The sequence below is a fragment of the Lynx canadensis genome, chromosome C2, assembly GCF_007474595.2.
Source record: "Lynx canadensis isolate LIC74 chromosome C2, mLynCan4.pri.v2, whole genome shotgun sequence".
NCBI classification, from domain to species: domain Eukaryota; kingdom Metazoa; phylum Chordata; class Mammalia; order Carnivora; family Felidae; genus Lynx; species Lynx canadensis.
In genome coordinates this window covers 71,043,063-71,064,140 of record NC_044311.2, presented here as the reverse complement: position 1 = coordinate 71,064,140, position 21,078 = coordinate 71,043,063, and the positions used below count along the sequence as shown (strand labels likewise).

The window sequence follows — 21,078 nt, the reverse complement described above, 5'->3', positions numbered from 1 at the left end:
GAGAAGGAGAAGACGAACGACCGTGTCCCAACCACCCAATGGCATTACCTCTGCATGTATGAGCGCAGGAGTGTGATTCCCAGCAGAAAGTACATCATGATGGAGCAGACCATCATGGCCAGTCCCAGGAGAATGGCCCGGTCCTCTCCTGCTTTCAGTGCTGTGACAGTTTTCCTTTTGTCCAGGAGGTCGTGGTCCCTGATTTTTTGGTAAATATTTCTGAGGTTGAAAATAATACAGTCTTACATGAAGTTCACAGTTAATCAGCACACTCCTAGAGAGTGGGTAAGTTTCTGCCCATGCTTTCCTTCCTTTTTAGAGGAGCCCTCTAAACCTACCTGAATGCAATTGGATCCCACCATGTGACAACTATCTCCCAACACACACATGCACCAACCTTGAGCAGAAACAAGTCCCCCTTCTTTCCTTGGGGCCCATGTCTGGTTGTAAGCACCTTTTTCCTCCTCTTAAATCTGAAGAAAGAAAGCACTTCCTTCAACTCTTAAAAGAATGCTTTTGGATTTGCCATTTAACCTCCAGCTGATCGTTATTGATCGTTTTATACTCTCTGAATACCTAATGGAGCATTAATTCAAATAAATGGCAGAATACCTCAGAAATCTGTCAACTTAATACCTTATTTCCCTTCAGTAGTAATAGACAAAAATTATTTTGGTTAACATTTTTCTCAAGTTTAGGGTAGCTTAGGGCGCTGTTGGCTTGAGATTTATAAGCAGTATGAAAATGTGGAGTAGTGACCCAGTGTTTTTTCTCATAGATGTAAACACTTGAGTGAGTTTTGAAAAATGTCAGTCAAGGGCCAAACTGCATAACTTTGACTACTTTTATTAGTATTTTTTAAAAATTTTTACAGCAGAAACATAGAGTAAGACAGGACATGAGACTGGACCAAACTGGCTCCTGTGTTCAAAATCTGATTTCCCTGCTGACTACCTGTGTGATCAAGGCAAGTTCCTCATCCTTTCTGATTCCCAGTTTCCTGCATAGTGGGAATAATGTTTAACTGCATTGTAATGTTTAAATGAAATGACACAAGTAAATCATCCAAGAGAATGACTGACGTGAAGCATTTAACAAGTGCTCCCACTGGAAAATGGGGTGGGAAGCTATAGTTCTGTGACAGGTGCATCAAAGTATCCTAAAATTGCTACAATCTTCCAAGGAATTTCTAAAGGACAGAATTGCAGGGAAATGAATAATGTAGAAAGCTTATGAGCAGAAGACTGGATTTGAAAGAAGATCTGGAAGAGAAGACAAAAAAGAAGAAATTGCTGGGGTGCTGGATGCTTGGAGAGATATGTGAGAAGTGTAGGATTTGGTAAAGCAGGTGACTGGGGAAGGAGCAGCTCAGGACTTCCTTTAGTTTCTATTCTGAGAAGCAAGTTTTGGATTGCAGGGGTCCAAGAGTAGGGGTATTGTTGTTGGCCTTTAGGGTCTTTCAAATAGAAAGCTGAAAATGGAGAAGGAAACTCTTAGAGCTTTTTTTTTTTTTTTTTTTTTTTTTTTTTAGTTTCAGGCAAAAAAGCCAATATACACAAGAATAACTTCAGATTTTCCTTAAAAATTTTTATCACTAGTCATTCTTGTTGCTTGGAAAAGAAACCAGAGTGAAATCCAGAATGGAACTTTGCAGGGCAAGGAAGAGATGCCTGTTACTTGTACAATTGTGTATATATTCAGGGCTTCTATTTAGGTTTGTGCTCCAGGATAGCCTTACTGATATTGATGGCTGGCATCCTTTTTGGTTGGCTAGTTCATTCTGGACTAGTTGTTAGATATTTTGATTCTCTGTGGAAGTGTGAAAACGTGTATTAGCTTAATATATTTCCAGAAGGTTTTAGGGTAGAGTATTTATTAATTTAGTTATTGGAGTATGAAATTAACCAATTAGCTTATTATTATTTAAAGTTCTTTTCATGAAGTAGTTTATACAAATCTTAATCTTTCCTTAAAGAGTGGGCCCATTGTAGTAGGAGAATCATAGCTAAATAGAAGCCATATTTCTGTGGTCTTGTCCTTCTTGGCTCCCCTCCACCCTCCCTCACTCTGGGCTGCTCATTATCATCATCGCCAGAAGCCCTGAGAGTTCATATCTTTCATTATTCTCCAGTTCCCAAGTCTAGTGCCCCCAGACTAGCTGCTGTGCTTAGACTTCCATAGACTGTCCACTGCCCACCTTCTAAGTTTCTCCATTTGTTTCCTGAGATTTCCTTTGGAAAATATAAGATTTATATAAAAGCTCTTTAAACTTGACTCTTTATTAACTTGATTAAAAAAAAATCTTTTCCCATTAGCAGCTAAAGCCAATAGTAAGCAGGAAGAAACTGAGTGGCTTCAAAGACCTGTTATAGGAGCACGTGGGCAGCTCAGTTGGTTAAGCATCTGACTCTTGATTTTGGCTCAGGTCATGATCCCACAGTTTGTGAGTTTGAGCCCCGCATGAGGCTCTGTGGTGCTGCACCAAAACTGCTTGGGATTCTCTCTCTGCCCCTCCCCTGCTTGTGCTCTCTCTCTCTCTCTCTCTCTCTCAAAATAAATAAATAAACTTAAAAAATAGACCTGTTGTAAAAGTAATGTGATGTTACTAGGCTATTATTTATCAAAATGTATTTAATTCTGATGGCTGCCTTTACAATTTGCATTTCCTTCAGAGGGAAGCCAGCAAAGAGAAAGCAGTAGTCTGACGGTTCCAGAGGATTAGGCTGTCACTCCACATCACTTATGTCAGCCCATATCTGTGAAAGATGCAGTGTAATCAGTCAGTAATGTCACCAGAACAAGAAGCATATAAAAGTGATTCAAATGAGTAATTTAAAAACAAATCACAGTTTGGAAATGGGTGACAAATGATCTTCATATGCTTTGGAATTTCTAAAGATGGAAAATGGTTGGTTTCCACATAGGCCAAAGGTATTTGGGAAATTAGGATATTACTCAGCCAAAAGAAAGTGGATGAGTCGAGTGGGACATACTCATGAAATTTATCAGTAAATTATTATTGAATTCATGGATAAATTAAGGAATGAATAATTTGGAAAAACAAGGAATTCAGTTTAAGTCCACAAATTTATCTCAAGTGCTGGAAGTCTCTATTTCCTGGGGATATGGCCCCTGCCCAAGAAAGGCATGAAAATAAATATCAACAAAGGGTAGTGAATTCAATGATGGAGCGATTCACAGAGTGAGTACAGAAGGGAAGTAAGTTCTCTAGCCTGGAGGGAGCAGGACAGGAAGCAATAGGCGTTAAGGTTAGGGAAGGCTTCCTGGAGGTAATATCTTAAGCAGAATCTTCAAGATTGAATCAGAGTTAACCAAATAAGACAGGGACTCTAGGGTATTTCAAACATAAGGAATCACATGAAGGAAGGGATGAAGATTTGGAACTGCAAGGCGACTGTCAAAAACTACAAGCATTTTACTATTACATGAGTGTGGGACAGGGGATATGGGGCAGGTGAGTTTGGAAAGGCACTAGGTCATGAAGTGTTTTGTAAATCCTTCTAAAGAGCTTGGCCTTTATCCTGTAGTTAACGGGAAGCAGTCAAAGAGTGACATAATCAAAATTGAGTTTCAGAATGATCACTTTGGCTACAGTGTGGAGATTAGATTAGAAATAGAACAAAACAAATCAGAAAGAACTAGGAAATTGTTACTGTAGTGTTGGCAAAGGGTGATAGATAAGTCCTGGATATAGGATTGAAGTAGGATAGATGGAGAGAAAAGGATGTATGGAGAAATATGTAGAGGTAAAACTTTAGGGTTTGATGATTGATAGAATGTAGAGGATGATGAGGAAGTCAGAGGAAGGATGTAGATTAGATTTAGGCCCAAGTACTTGGCTTGGATCACCGGGGATTGGTAGAACATGTTAAAACTGGGATTCTTCTGTTCTTACTCTTCAGGGTCCCAAAGAAGGGACTTTTGCTGCCCTGCCTAAGAAGGGAGAGGCTGAGGGTGCATCACAGATTCTCCCACAAGCATAGTGTCCTGAGCTCAGGTGAGGAGTGACTAATCTGACTGAGCAGATGGACCAGAGCATGACGGTCATGGGCCAGGTCTATCTTTTGGGTGACTTTGAATGTCATTGTTCATGTATGGCATGATTTTTTAAAAATCCTTTTGGATTTGTCTGTGTTCAGGCCTGGGGTGCCTTGACTTTCCTATCTCCAGGTAGTAAGCCCCAGTGGGGGAGGGCAGTATCCATAGCCGAAACCAAGTGGTCAGTTAGGTGGGCTCTTTCATGCCAAGCTGTCTTCAGTGCTATGTTTCTGGCTTCATACCAGGAAAGCTTGTACTTTGGAAATTACTGTGCCAGCACTAACAGAGCTGGTATTTCATCTCCCTTTGGTTCTTTGCATTTATTCTCTATGAATCTACCTGAAAGGGGGCAGAGGAGAAATAAGGGAATGAAGGCCAGTACAGTTCAATGAAGTACAGTCTTGGGAGGAAGAATCAGTATGGAGCAGGACTACAAATTCAGTTTTGAACATGTACGGTGTCCAACAACAGTAGGTATAGAGCAGGAACTTGGATTTCTTAAAAAAAAAATTTTTTAATGTTTAATTTTGAGAGAGAGAGTGAGGGAGCAAGTGCATTAGTGGAGGTGGGACAGAGAGAGAGGGAGAGAGAGAGAAGCCCAAGCAGGCCCCACACTGTCAGTGCAGAGCCTGATGTGGGGCTTGAAACTACAAACCATGAGATCATGACCTAAGCCAAAATGAAGAGTTGGATACTTAACCAACTGAGCCATCCAGGTGCTCCAGGAATTTGGATTTCTAAGCTTGGTGCAGATCTAGCCTTGGTGTGTTCTGGAAAAGCAGTACATTTGAGCTCTGTTGAGGCAGTCGTGGCTTCAGGATGAACTATGAATCAATATAGTGGATATAAGTCAACATTTATAGATGTTGACAGAACAAATAGTAGATAATGTATAGTCTTTACTACGTGTGCAGGGGGCATTCTGTCCAAATCTTTTTGGTGAATGGGCGTTATTAATAAAGGTACAAGGCAAATCCAAGCACAATAAAAGTCTGATAATAAATCTACAAGGCAAATCCAAGTATAATAAAATATCTTGCATAAAAAAGGGTTATCAATTATCCAATAAAGCTTCCTTCCTTCCCCCCCCCCCCAAACAGTAGTCAGCACAATATAATTTTATTTCAAACTCCATATTTGGATAGTTTCTTAAAGTTTGATATTAGGACTGAGACTATAGTTCATAAGCAAATTATTTACAAGACTATCTATATACAAACATGGATATAAAGAGTAAAATGTGTAAGATTTTTCTCCCTAGCCTTCCCTATTTAAATTCAGATTCTCCTGATAGTTAGCTTGCCAGGAGAAAATATTCAGGTTAAGGCAGGGTAAAGATTATTTATTAATTCATTTGTTTGTCAATATTTTTAAGTCCTCATCAGATGAAATATATGGTGCTGAGTTCTGGGGATACAAAGTGAGTAAGGCATGTCCTGTGGGGCTGGGTAAGAGACCACTGAAATTGATTTGAGAGGAATACAGAAGAGAAGCAAGTCAGTGTGCTGCAGCCATTTGCCAAAGGATCAATTAGTGAACAGCTCATTCACCAAGAGCCAATCTACTGAAGGATCAGTTTGCTAAATGAATAGTTTGCCTACTTTATCACATTTACACACTTAACAAAGACTTTTTAAAGGAGTATTATCTTAAGTATGGTAAATGAATACGGATACTTTTTGTTATGGATATTTTAAGAACACATTCAATCAAAAAGTAAATTCTTCTTGTGAATATATTCTTTTTAGCAGCTTTGTAAGATCTCTTTGATTTTTTTAAAGCTAAGCTTCCTAGGGAGACTGAGTCTTTTTATAAATATATTCTTATGAATATATTCATGGATATATCTTTCTTGACTACGTGTGTGAATATATTCTTCTAATAGATATAACAAAAATTGGCATTTGATTTGGAAGAATCTCAGTTTATATTAATTTTTTCAAAACGTTTTTAGAGTCATTGCCATTTTGCTAACATTTTAGCATCATTGGTATTCTTATGACAAATTTCATGTTGACTACTTTGATTTGTTAACTTTATCAATTAACCAAATTTCTTCTAACTATTTATAAGGTTATGGTAGTTAATTTTGGACAGGAATTTTAACAGCTTTTTGAAGATTTTTTGAAGTTTCGTTTGAAAAGTTTTTATTTTGTCCTTATGACATCATCTTACAAAATGTTTAATTTGTCTCTGCTCTGGTCCTGTTATTGCAACGGGAGGCATCTGGGTAAAAATGGTGGGACCCTCTGTTGGGGGAAAATTGAAGAGGAGAAATCAGCATATGGCACAGATTGGCAGTCTGCTAACCTGTAGAACTATGTAGGATTACATTGAGCATACTAAGTTTTTGGTACATAGCTAAATTTGAGAAACTCATTTTTTTTGGGGGGGTGGGGAGTAATGGTTTCAGGCAAATTGGCTATCACTGTGTTGGGTATTGCTTGAGCTGGGCATTCAACAGATTGACGGTAGATAAATGATACTAGGGCTATGATTTATAAGCATGAAGGTGGTGTAGAAGTGTGCCAGTTGAAGGCCATAACTTGATTTCATTGGCCATGGTTAAGGGTCCTACAGCAGACTGAACTGAGTCTCTGATGAGCAAACAATTTAGAAAGAGAAGAGTATCTAGCAGAATGTGACAGAATAGGAGTAGTTGAGAATAGTTGGATTCTAGGATCTGGTGGGTGGGGGATGGCAGGCAGCAAGCTGGTTAGGTAGGCAGGGGCCGTAGGTAAAGGATCTTGTGTGTCTTCTTAAGTCAGAAGAACCATTAAAAGATTTTAAAGAATGAAATGATATAATCTCATTTGTACTTTAGGAAGATCACTCAAGTTAGCGTGGTTGATTATTTAGAAAAGTTTAAGTCTGGAGGTAGAGGCTGATTCTGGAACTCTCCCAGTGTTTCAGGGGTTAGATAAAGAGGAACTGGAAAAAAAAAAAGCAGTGGCAGAGGAGATGAAAATTTAGATCTGAGCATCATTGGTTTCCAGAACAAGTAACACCATGGATTTTAATGAGATTTTCTCATCAGAGAAACAAAAGACAGTGAGGGTGCTGGATGGAACAGAGAGGGCAAGAAGACAGATCTGCAAAGGGTACGGAATGTGTGAAAGGTGAGGGGGCCTGGAGGGTGTGGGAAAGATATGAATAAAAGTAAACAATTATGTATATCTGAAGTTACTTGGGGGGGATACTTAAGAAACTCATACATAATACTTAACATACTGAATATTTATATTTATGTCTTTCTGGTCTAACGAGTACTGAGCTGCTTAACAGTGAGAGCCAGACCACATTCATCTTTGTAGGCTCAGTCTCTTGGATTTATTAGGGTCACAAAATATATTCCTTTTATGTGGGCTAGATATGGCTACAGTATGCTTAGATTGTGAGGTAGCCAGCATTAGGAAGCTAAATGACCAATGGAAACCAACTAAATTAGGGAAACATGGCTAGAGCAGGCTCCTGTCTTCCTTTTTCTGTCAGTGTCCATTGGACTCTACCACCAACAAATTTAGTATTACTTCCAGAAAGACTTCAAACTTTTGAGACACTAAGAGCTCTCATTTCCAGACTTCAAGGAAAAGAGTCTTCTGTTACATCCTTTCGGGGATGAACCTATGGGGCAGTGGATGGCTGAGGGTCAGGTGAGCTGAAATGAGCAGAGTTGCTATATATTTCTGTTCCAGGAACACAAAAACTGTTATCTCATATGGCAGAGCTGGGAGTGGCATTGATTAAAACAGTCATTGAGGTGGATGAAGCTAGAATGCATTATGCTAAGTGAAATAAGTCAATCAGAGAAAGCCAAATGCCATATGATTTCACTCTTATGTAGAATTTAAGAAACAAAACAGATGAACATATGGGAAGGGGGGGGGAGAGAAAGGAGGGGAATAAACCACAAGAGACTCTTAATGATAGAGAAGAAACTATGTGTCGACAGAGGGAGGTGGGTGGGAGGTGAGCTAGACAGGTGTTGGGTACTAAGAAGAGCACTTGTGATGAGCACTGGGTATTGTATGTAAGTGATGAATCACTGACTTCTACTCCTGAAACCAATATTTCACTGTATGTTAACTCACTAAAATTTAAATTAAAAAAAGAAAAAAGAAATAAACTTTAAAGGAAAACAGAACAAAACAAAAAAACCAGCCATTTTTCTGCCTTTTGTCCATCAAAGCCTTCCATGTTTTTGAGATGTGCTTCTTCATATGTATATCCTCTTTTTCTATTACTTCCACACTTCATGTTTTCTTTTCCTTGAGCTAATAGGTGTGTGTGTGTGTGTGTGTGTGTGTGTGTACACATATAAATTTAATTATTCTGTTTCCAATCTTTTAAAGTACATTCCATTGGGAGAAATGTGCTTTGAGTTTGGGAACAAATGGTAGTCACATTTAATATAGCCATTAACAAGAGAGGTTTTGTCCATGAGCCTACTGTTATTGTAAACTTATTAATCCACAGGACTTGCCAGGAAGTCTTGAAATATTATTTTATGAGTAATAGACAAAGGATGAAAGCAAAATGATGGAGATAAAAGTAGGAGTTATTTCTTTTTAGTCCTGCCTTTAACTTACCAGATCACACAATTTCCCAGTGGTATCTTAATTTTTAATTCTTAATTTTTAATCATATTGTAGCTACTTAATTTTATTTTTTACCTGATCTATTAGCATATTGGAATTGATTAAAAACTCATTAGTGAAAAATAGAAGGAAAGAAAATTATGTGAATCATTCAGCTAAGGTAGGGTAACCTGATAACCTAAAGAGTCTTTGAGAAGTACTGCTTTTTACATTGACTACATTATTTGGCACTAGTGCAATAATGGTAAAAATAAGTAACAAATAATAACTAGAATGACTCTATACATGGAGATAAAAATAGAGTTACAAAGAACTCATGGGTCATAGAATAAAACATGATAAAGTAGGACATATTTAGGACTGAATAATAACAAAACACTAAAGAGCAACTAATGGGTTGTGACTAAAGCAATACATACATTAAATACATTAAATGTAAATACATACATTAAATAAGCAATACATTAAATTCTTGTATTAGGTAAGAAAGGAGCCTAAAAATTAATGTGGTAGACATCTAACTTAGGGAGTTATAAAAAGATTAAGAAAATATATTAAAAGAAAATGCAAGAAGGAAATAATAAATAATAGAAGATAAATTATATTAAAGGATCAATGAATTCAAAATTAATTTTTTGAAAAGACTAATGAAATATACAACCTCTGACAAGACTGATCAAGAATAAAATAGAGAAGGGCAAAATAAATATTAATAATTAAAAAACCATAAATACAGATACAACATGGATTAGAAAGATAATAGAGGATATTTAAAACAACTTTATAGCAAGACATTTGAAAACTCTGACATACATAATTTACTGAAATATACAGTAAATTCTTTTAAATATAGAACTTACTGAAATGGATTCAGGAATAACTAGAAAATCTGAATAGTTCTAAATCATTAAAAAATTGAATCATAAAATTTAAATATCCTCATAATGGAAATCATTCTGGAGTATAGAAAAAGATGGAATGCTATCCAACCTATTTATGAGGTTAGCAAATTTTGATGCCAAAAGCAAATCATACAACACAAAGAGGAGAGTAATGGACCAATTTCATTCATAAACATAAATGCAAACATTTAAAAAACAAGTTAGCTCACTAAATCTAGCAATATATAAAAGTGAAAACACATCATTCTCAATTTGCGGTTATCCCAGGAATATGATGTTCGTCATCATTTGATTATCAATGTAATGTATAAACATATTAAAGGGTTACCATTATATGAAGAGAAACATATTTGATAATAATTAACATCCATTCATGATAAAAACTTTTACAAAATTAGAAATAAAAATATTTTTTTTAATGTTTATTTATTTTTGAGAGAGTGCAAGTGAGGGAGGGGCCAAGGGGGGTAGGTATGGAGGACCCGAAGCAGGCTCTGCACTGACAGCAGTGAGCAGGGTGTGGGGCTTGAACTCACAAACTGCAGGATCATGACCTAAACTGAAGTTGGATGCTTCCAGAAATAGAAACATTCTTAATGTGATGAAATAGAGGAAATATAGTAAACCTGATTCTTAATGGTGAAATGTTTATGAGCAGGAACAAAGCAAAGATATTCACTATTATCTGTTTTATTTGTGGTTTACTGGCTGTATAATATGGCAAGAAAAATAAATGAATGGTATATTTACTGATAAAAAAAAGCAAAAATTTATTATTCACTAATGATATGATTGTGAAGAAAATGCAAAAGAATCTATGGATAAATTATTAAAATTAATTAGAAAATTAGTATAGTTGAAAAAAGTTGATATATTTGCTTTTCCACATGCCTGTAAAAGCAGAAAATATAATTTATATTTATTCATTTTGTTTTTGAAAATATAATTTAAACATTAAAAAATCAAAATACTTAGGAATAAATCTAATGAGCTATGTGTAAGTTCTCTTTGGAGTATCTATGAAGTTTTATTGGGAGATATTAGGGAACACAAATCAATGTAGAGATTAATCATTTTCAGTGAAAGACTCGATGACATAAAGTTGCAAATTTGCCATAAATTAATTAATGGATTTCATAAAATTCCAATAAGATTTCAAGAACTTCAATAAAAATTTCAAGCGGGGTAGGTATGACTTGACAAGCTGATTCTAAAATTTATATGGAAGTACAAACATCTAGGGATAGCAAATCCACTTCTGATTATAAAAGAACAAGGTGGGCAACTTGTCCTGTCAGATAACAAGATTTTTACAATGCAAAAGTTTGTAAGCTCAAGGGTGGTGTCTGTTTGAGGTAGACAGAGTTGACCAGTGAAACAAAATGGAGATCCAAGAACATATCCATGCATGTGTGGAAACCTGATATATGATACATGTGTGCTTTTAGATCACTGGGGAAAGGATATTCTATCTAAGAAAAGGTGCTGGGCCATTTGGTTATCCATAAAGAAAAAAAATTGGATGTCTACTTCACAAAATACAAAAGTCAACTTCAGATGATTGAAGACTTAATTGTGAAAGGCACACCTACAAAATATTAAGGAAACTGAACTTGGAGTAGGAAGGGATTTTAAAATGTTCAAAAAAATGCTAACACATTAAAATAAGAACATATATTTATGAGAAGACATCATAAACAGGGTGAGAACAAACTGGGAGAAGCTATTTGCACACAATAAACAGCAAAAGGGTTAATGTAAATTTTTACAAAGAATTCCTACAAGTCAATAAAAAGACAATCCAGTAGAAAACTTGACTTCGTATTTGAACAGGCACTTCACAGAAAAGAACAAAGGAAACAGGCTCAATCTTATTAGTAATCTGAGAAATGGGAATCGAAGTCATAGTGCCCTCTGGATTGGTGAAAATTAAAAATCTGAAAACCTGGGGCATGTGGGTGGTTCAGTCAATTAAGCATCGGACTTGATTTTGGCTCAAGTCATGAGCTCGCAATTCATTGAGCTTGGGCTCTGTGCTGACAGTGCAAAGCCTGCTTGGGATTCTCTCTCTCCTTCTCTCTCTGTCCCTCCCCTGCTCATGCTCTCTCTCTGTCTCTCAAAATAAGTAAATAAACTTAAAAAACAAACTCTGAAAACCCTATGTAAGGTTGTAGAGCAATGAAATGACATTAATGGCTGCTGTGGAAAGCAATGGCATTACCTGGTAGAGTAGAAGCTGTACATACTTTTGAACTAAATATACCCGTTAGGTACATATCCTAAGAAATATTTGTACAAAGTGTACAAGAAGACATGGACAAGAGGGATTATAGCAGCATTGTTGGTACAAAAAGAACTAGAAATGATGCAAATGTCTATTAGCAATAGACTGGATGAATAAATGGTAGTATATTCATATCAGAGCAGACTACACAGAGAGAAAATGAGATGTAGCTACCCACATTGGCACTGATAAATCATAGAAACATAATGTTTGGTGAAAAAAGTTTCAGAATAATTCATAAGGCACGATTCCATTGATATAAAGCCTCCAAACATTCAGCAGTAAACAATACATTGTTTAAAGATTCCAATGTGATAAACTCCTGAAGAAAAAGCAAGGGGATGACAAACAGAACATTCAGGATGGTGGTTATCTCTGGGTAGAGAGGAGGGTGCTATTAGGGAAGCATCCACAAGTGCTTCAAAAATTCTGATTGCTTTATTTTTTTAACCTTAATGAAGGGTGCTCAGATGCTTATATATCACCATCTTTTGTGTGTTAACATGATGAATATTCCTTTATATCAGTTCACTATTTAATAAAAACAACCCAAAGAATATTTGATAAAAGCTTGGCTGTACTGTCCTTAGCCGATAACCTCTCTTTCCTTTAAATTCTGAATTAGTTATTGTTGATGCTGTTTTATTCTGCTGCCTGCAATTTTGGGATTAAACTAAGCTCACCTAACCAAGAAGTTTGTTCAGAGATGAAAAGTATTCCTTCATAGTGCTGGTGCGTGGAATGGGGGATAAGGATAGAAACCAGTATTGTGCATAGAGCAGATGATCAGAACAAGGACTGGCTTTGATTTAAAAAGATGGGAAAAAAATACAAAATTGACTTTAACTTCCCTTGAGCCATAAGACATTTGGTTTCAGGATCTGGGGTGGACATTTCCTTCTCTTTGGTTGCTCTGCCTGTCTGTAAGCTATTTCCTGATGTTCCACCTCTTGAGGAATCCCAGGGAAGCCAGTGTCCTAACAAGTTTGGCTGTGGTCTCTCGAAGAGGGCGCACGGAGTGGAGCTGAGGAGTTTTGGCTGCCTGGCCCCTGGGATCGCTGCAGGAGCTTGGCGCAGAAAGGCCAGCTTTGCAGAATAAAAAAGTGGAGGTGGAACCATTGCCAGCAGGGCTGGACAGTGCTGCCAGACAACCTACTTCATTTATTTCCAAGTAATTAACTTGAGGACCTTAATGATCTAGATTCATTATCAGCCATCATCACCTTCATTACCACCATGATTACTGCCACTAAGAGCATCTTAAGCAGCACAATAGACGCTGTTCCAAATCAGTTTTAAAATCAGAGTCTTATCCTGCAGGAGTCTGTGAATTAGGCAGTGAAGAGGAAGGTGTGGTCAAGGCAGAGGTACAGACAAATGAACCAACATCAAACTAAGGATACTGGCTTAGTGGCAGATTCCGTTGCTGGGTTCGTTGGCTGTTTTTCCATTTGTCTTTGACTTTCAAGGCTAAAACCGTGCAGATTGATTTCATAGGCCTTGGCATTCCTATCCCATAAATAAAGCTTGCTGAAAATTATTTCTTATAGTCAATAGTTTAATTATTTTAAATCTTATAGTTATTGAAATCATAACTTGAAAATAAAAAAATGAAAGTAGTAATTTAAGAGTTTCATATAATTTTAATGGTGTAGAATATGAAGCTAATTATTGGCTCCCTTTAACTGCACAAACATTGCCAACATATCATATCCACATGTTTACTGTCTCCTTTGATATGCGATTTTCAGCTGTGTTTTAATACAGTCTCCCCCGCTGCGGGCTTGGCTGTTCATTGCTGTTCCAAATGTCTCATGTTTGAAAGAGCCGATGGAAGCTCTGGGTGGAGGGGAGAGAATATGACCTTGAGGTCAAATTCTGATCCCATCACTGGCCAGTTGTTGGACCCTTGGAAGTTATTTAAAAATCTCTGAGCCTCAGCTTCCTCATCTGTAAAATGGGTGCAATCATCTCTATCTTATACATTAAGAGGGCAGTTTATATAAAACATATAGTGCATAGTAATTTCTTCTCTGGTGTTAAACTTTTTGTAAAAATGTTTTATATATATATATATATATATATATATATACTTAATTAAATTATTCGATGAGAATGAATAGGAGGTGAAATAAGTCACGCTTCACCTTCTCTGGTGAAGCCTTCAAAATCTCAGACAGGCTGGCCATTGAAAGTCACAATATTGCTCTAGAGCAGCACAATCTCTGCCATTTCTCACTATCACTGTCAGGGAATTTTTTTTTTAAGGAAACGAGATTATATGCAAAATATGGAATTTTCAAATGACACACTGAGTTTTAGTCTTACAGTAAAGATCTTGCTGAAAAATGATTCACTTACTTGGATTGAAAGCAAATGAAAAATAACTTGATTAAGCACTGAGAAAAAGCACGTGGAAACCTACAGATGAACAAACATAGCGAATTTTCAGTCCATCTTCTTGTGCTGTGTTGAGCACTAGGACTTTGTTCAAACACTAGTTGCCTCCGGGCTGTAATTTTACCTAAACATCATATGATTATTTTTCCCATAATTAAGATAGTATAACATATTACAAAGCATTTAGAAAATGGAGAAGTAAAAAACATGTTTTTCCTTCCAGGCTTTTTCCTGTGTGTGTGTGTGTGTGTGTGTGTGTGTGTGTGTGTGTGTGTAGCTACACACACACATATAGTGGCTGCAATCATAGATTGTATGCAATTTTTCAACTTGATTTTTCAGTTAATATGATGTCAAAGTATTTTTAAGTGCTAAGTGATATATTGCATTTCATGATTTATTTAACAGGTTTTCTGTTGTGAATACTAATGTCGCTTCCAAGTTTTTTGCTGTAATATATAGTTACTGCGAAGAACAGTTTTGCTTTTGGAATTTTTCAAAGGATTTCCTCTGTAGGGTAATACAGACTTTAAAAGGAAAAATGAAAGTACCAGCTCTCAAAACTGCATTCAAGTCAACCTCCTTCAGGTCCTTCCTGTGTCCAGCACCATTTATCAGGTCTGGTTTCTGTCAGCTTCTGCAGGCAGATGAGCCTTGCTTAAGTTGCAATATGCTGGTGTAGGTAGTTGGGTTTCCAACTCCACCAAACCCAAGTAATAGTATAAGGTCAACGAGGAAAAGAGAGAAGCGGCAGAAAATAAACGGAGAGAAAGCAAATATTTAAAAATGGCCAGAGAATTTTATGAATGGATGTGCTCCCTAAACACAAGTGGGAGAGCTAGACTGAGGTGTGAAATTGTCGTTTTGTCTTTTATTTACATTGCCTCTGCCTTTCAATCTTTCTTCTCATTCCTCCACTCCTCCCCTACCCCATGCTACTTCTTCTTCTAAGGACTTTGAGGGCTGCATGGGCTTGTCCATCCTCTTTTCACCCTCTCATAGTTTCTGCTTTCCTTCCTTGCCATATGTCTTTGAAAGGCAATTTTCATCACTTTGGTTCAGTATTTATTGAGAATTTACTATGTGCCAGGAACAGTGGTAGGTGCTGGGGATTCACTGTGAACTACAAAGTCTGTGCTGGTCAAGAGGATGGTGGGAGGCTCTGACTGAATGGATATTCTGAAAGCAGAGCTGGAGCTAGCTAAGTGATGAATAGGTATGTGTGTTCATGGATGAAGGGCATCTATGACAGGGAATAGCCTTTGCAAAGCCATGCAGTGGGAGGGAGCACTGAGAGTGCAAGGCGGTGGACCAGAGTGTCGGAAACCCTACTCCCTCAATGTAGTGCCCATTCCTCATTAACACTTGCCAAACATGAAGCTCAGTTGCCTCTTGCTTTCCTACTGGCGCTCTGTCTGGGCAGTTGGGTTAAATGATTCTGAAAAGCCCCCGGAGTCCCCAGTAATTTACCTTTTCTCATCGTGTCTATAAGATGAAGAGGTCCGGCCACTGGTCCATATAAACATCTTAGAGGATGTTGGTCCAGGGGCTGTTTTCCTTACAGTGGAAGTCCTGGAGGAATGGCGAAAAGACCTAGAAGGGGAACACACTGAAGTTAAATCCATTACCTCGAGTGTGGGGAACTCTGTATCAGTAGCAACCAATAGCTTCGGTGGATCGACTCTCTTAAATAAGGCCAGGTTTCTGTTGCTGTAGGGCAGTGGTTCTCAACTTTGGCTGCATATGAAAATCAATTGGGAATCTTTTAAAAACCAGATCCCTTCCTCAGAAATATGCATTCAATTTTTAAAAAGGTTCCTTGTTTCTAATGCACTGCTAGGGTGGAGAGCCACAGCCGAGCCACTGCCGTAGGGAAACCTGGTTAATTGATGTTAACATCATATTCCTTCTCCACAAATCTAATTTTGGTATGGTTTCACACTCTTTGGTACACTCTATTTTGGTTCAGATTTGGATACTAAAATTCTATTTCTCCTTTCCTATTTAAACTCTTTTCCTTGATGTTGACAGATGTGCACATTGGATGACAAAACATCATCTTTTATTTTTATTTTTTATTTTAAAAAATTTTTAGTGTTTATTTTTGAGAGACAGAGAGACAGACAAAACACGAGTGGGGGAGGAGCAGAGAGAGAGGGAGACACAGAATCCGAAGCAGGCTCCAGGCTCTGAGCTGACAGCCCCACGTAGGGCTCGAACTCACAGACAGTGAGATCATGACCTGAGCTGAAGTTGGAGGCTCAACTGACTGAGTCACAAGGGGCCCCAAAACATCATCTTTTAAATATGCTCTGCTGTTGCCAAAGCTGTGGGTGCATTCTGTGGTGTTTGAGTCTCTGAGAAAATCACAGCAGCAGGAGCAGAAGCAGATACTCTCTGGTTCCTAGAGGCTAGGTTTATAGGATCAAGAGTCAGGATGTTAGACGAATGTTGTGTTCTCTTGGTTAGGATTTGGCTTAGGGGTAAGTTTTTTCATCTCTAAGCATAGCACTGAAAGCAGTTAGCTATTATTATTTGTTTTCTGCATAATAGTCATTTTCTAGGGATTTAGAAATATGAAATATAGAAATCATAATCACATAAAAGTTAAAATAATATTGAGCAAATAGAACAAAGGAAGGAAGGAAAGTGATTCCTTCATGACGTACAATCACTTATGACTTCATTTTTTTGGTTGAATACTATTTTTTTTTTTTAATTTTTTTTTTTTTTTAACATTTTATTTATTTTTGAGACAGAGAGAGACAGAGCATGAACGGGGGAGGGGCAGAGCGAGAGGGAGACACAGAATCGGAAACAGGCTCCAGGCTCTGAGCCATCAGCCCAGAGCCCGACGCGGGGCTCGACCTCGTGGACCGCGAGATCGTGACCTGGCTGAAGTCGGACGCTCAACCGACTGCGCCACCCAGGCGCCCCATGGTTGAATACTATTTTAATGGGAGGCATGAGACTGGAAATATTAGCTATTATATGATATATTCGCTACTACATGCCAGGCACTTTGCATATATTATTTATTCATATATCTTGAGATGTATATTCATATATCCACCTTGTGATTATATAATGAAAACTGCAAGGTGGATGGTGCTATTATTTCCAGATTACAAATGATACTTCCAGGAGATTGAAATATTTGCTCAGATTTAGAAAAAGTGAAGCCATGCTTCAAAACCAATGTCTGCTTGCCTCAAATTCTCATGTTCTCTGAAGAAAGACATATTATGATCTCAGCCCAGTGAATCTCAAACTGTAATGTGCTTGTGAATTACCTGGGGGTTTTACAACAATGTGGATTCTGATTTGGTGGGGTCTGGGGTAGGGCCTGAGTTTTTGCATTAATAACACGGTCTCAGGTGATGCTGTTGTTGAATGTCTTCAGAAAATACTGAGCAGCAAGGGCTCAGAGCATGTACTTAGAGTCAGTGGTTGGTTAGAGGCCCAATTTTGTCACTATATAACTGTGTGGCCTTAGGAAAGTCACTTAATTTTGCTAGGGCTTGGTTGTTTTTTTTTTTTTTTAATTTTCCCAATGTTTATTTATTTTTGAGAGACAGAGAGAGACAGAGCGTGAGTAGGGAAGGGGCAGAGAGAGAGGGAGACACAGAATCCAAAGCAGGCTCCAGACTCCAAGCCACCAGCACAGAGCCTGATGCAGGGCTCAAACCCATGAACCGTGAGATCATGACATGAGCTGAAGTTGGATGCTTAACACACTGAGCCACCCAAGTGTCCCAGGGCTTGATTGTTTTTAATCTGTAACATAGAAAGTTTGAAATAGAGAACCTTTATGATCGCTCTCAGGTCCAACATTTTGTGATTCAGTAAATGGTAGAAGGAATCCAAACATATGCAAGTCATTGTGTACTGCCTTTCTGGGTCTAGGTCTGGGAATAGATTTCCTTCTGCAACTCTAGGGCCAGCATCCAAGAAGGAACAGAGACCATGGAGATAGCAGGGGTTTGGTAACCAGTATAGACGAAGAAAGGATACACCTGAATGGAAGCCCTTAACAGTTTTAGAAAGGCTTAGAAGTTGAATCTGATAGCTATTTTTTAAAAAATGTTTATTTATTTATAAAGTTTTTCTAAATGTTTATTTATTGTTGAGACAGAGTGAGACAGAATGTGAGCAGGAGAGGGGCAGACACAGAATCCGAAGCAGGCTCCAGACTCTGAGCTATCAGCACAGAGCCCCTCATAGCTCAAACCCATGAAGTGTGAGATCATGACCTGAGTTGAAGTCAAACACTTAACTGACTGAGCCACCTACTTGCCCCTATTTATTTTTGAGAGAGAGAGAGAGAGAGAAAACGCATGTGGGGGTGGGGAGAGGCAGAGAGAGAGAGGGAGACAGAGGATCCAATGTGGGCTTTGCGCTGTGAGCAGAGAGCCCTATGCAGGGCTTGAACTCAAGAACCATGAGATCATGACCTGAGCTAAAGTCGGAAGCTTAACTGACTGAGCCACCCAGGTGCCCCCAAATCTGCTAGGTCTTTAAATGACTCGGATCTGAGATACTGAAAGTTAGTTATGTTGCTTTTTGAAGATCTGTAAAACACATCAAATAGCATGGAGATTAAATCCATTACCAAAGCCAGTCAGCCTTCAGGAGATAAGAATGATTTGAGTCTAAGTTGAATGAAATACTCCATAAGAATGTGGGCTGGCTTAAACTTCCAGGAAGTTACTTCAGCACTGACTCTAGTGGAATCTTCTGCTCAGCTCAGTCACTCCGGAAGGACTAGGGATGTGGAGTAGACAGAAAACTGGCACACTTTGAGTTAAGGTAAAGCAATAAATTAGTGAGTTCCTGCCCTGTTACTGGTCATTAACCAGCATTTAATAGACACACCATACACATTATGGATGCTTTGAAATCATTCTAAGTGCAAAGAGCTACAGTGATTTTAATATGCTTAGGATACTTTCAGACTGTGTGTCATTATTCTAGCATGTACCTGGCTCTGTCGTTTTAAGATATGGAAAGTGGGAGACGAAAGATATATTCATTCTAATTAACCATGTAAAGCTTGTTAGAAGGGACTCAGTGACTCCTCAGGTTAGGTCACTGAGTGGAATTGGGTTTCTCCAGCCCAATGTCCTTTCATAAAGACAAACTGTTATTTAAAGCCTGTTAGGTTTGCTGTTAATTAAACTGAAAAGGAGTAGCTGCTTTCAGGACAATGGTATAAAGGTTCTGTGGAAGTTGAAAAAATTTCCAGGCTTCAAAGAAACTCCCAGGATATGTTAATGGAAGTTGATTTGGAGGCTCTCTGAGCTCAAAGGCAGTCCTCCTGAACTCTTAAATAATTACCTCAACTTCACTCACGTTCTAAGACAAGGAACATCTCATTTGAATTGTGATAAGAACAGTGATACAGAGACAGAAAAAAACACTTTATACAATTTTGCAATTTGGAATCCTAGCATGAGCAGAGACCTGTGTTAGTGGTGGCACGGGCCGTGGGCAGGGGGCGGAAGCCTGGATCCAGTTCCATCACGAAATGACCTAGGACTTGCAGTGAGCCTGGCAGGGCCATGACTCGTGTGACTCCAGATGAATGTGGTCGAAAACCCAGCAACCTAAAAGACCCAATCTCAGCCTTGAATGAAAACAGGGTGTCTGTGAGAATGTGACAGTTTCCTTGTCTCAGGAACTTACAAAGGGCCTCTTTCATTGCTCACGCACACACCTTGTGGGTTTCTACCTCCTTGACTCCGTGCGAGCTTTCTCTCTGCCTCACTTCCCTGCCTGGTGAAGGAGTTCCTTTGTCTCCAGGGCTGTCTCAGATGTCACCTCTTCTGGGAAGCCTTTCTCTGACCCACGGTAGCAGCTCCCTCCGCTCTGCTCCCAATCCTTGGTACTCCACTTCTGTTAGAGCAAGGCATGGCTCTCCTGCTTGTATGCAAATCTGCCACCCCTGCTAGGCCACAGGCCCTTCCAGGGCAGGGCTGCATCTTACATACGTTTATGGCACAATGCAGTTCACACAATGACACGCAGCTTATGTTTGCTGCCTGACCGTCCAAGTAGCCATTTGAAAGCATAATTGTTGGTATGACTCTGGCCTCCCGTGTTGTGGCTCAGTGCTGCTGGGTGCAGCTGCAGTTCCTTCCTGACCGACCCCGAGCTCAGCACAGGTCGTCATTCCTTCCCCCACTCCCACCTCCTCCTGCTCCTTCTCCTGATTGTCCTGCTCCCTCTGTCTCTTTCACTGACTTGGCCAAAAGTTTCTGTTGCTTGCTGAATTGTCATCCAATAAGGTTTTCTTTAGAAAGAAAGCATGGTCCAAGCAGAGCCAGATGGGGCCTGTTTGTCTGTTTGCCTCCTGGCATCACCAGCTACCAACCGTGTGACCTTGGACAAGTCAGTTTAACACCTCGGCGTCTAAGTTTCCTCAACTGGAAAAATGGCAGTGGTGACATTTGTTTTTCTGGGTTGCTTGGAAGACTAGTGGAGTAACAGATGCCTAAGGACCTAAAGTAAGATCGAGGCACATACTAAACATCAGTTTCTTTCTTTTTCCCCTTGTTATTAATTTTTATAGCAAATGAACTGGATTTTATCTTTTTGTAAAAAAAAAAATCCAATTAAGTTGCTTGGTACTTGCACATTTAGACTATTGATTTTTTTTTTTTTTTTTTTTTTTTTCTGATGGGTCAGTGGCACTCAAAGGGAAAAACAGTTTTCTGAGATACTGAGATCATGAAATCTGAAGTACTTCCTCATTCCCATTAATTTCTGGTACCTATCCTAAGCCGGGAGAGCAAAAGACAGTGTCCCTGAACCCTGGCCACACACTACAACCACC

General features: G+C 38.6%; 1 protein-coding gene across 1 annotated transcript in view; it reads right to left on the bottom strand.

The window, feature by feature from the left end:
• Positions 1-21,078, bottom strand: part of KCNMB2 (potassium calcium-activated channel subfamily M regulatory beta subunit 2) — a 240,906-nt gene that overhangs the window by 23,003 nt on the left and 196,825 nt on the right. Inside the window, exons 2-3 of the mRNA XM_030330289.1 lie at positions 15,714-15,836; positions 49-219 (exon numbers count right to left, since the gene is read on the bottom strand). Of these exons, the coding sequence (XP_030186149.1) occupies positions 49-219; positions 15,714-15,769 (227 nt within the window). The 5' untranslated portion in view covers positions 15,770-15,836. The remainder of the gene's footprint in view (positions 1-48; positions 220-15,713; positions 15,837-21,078) is intronic.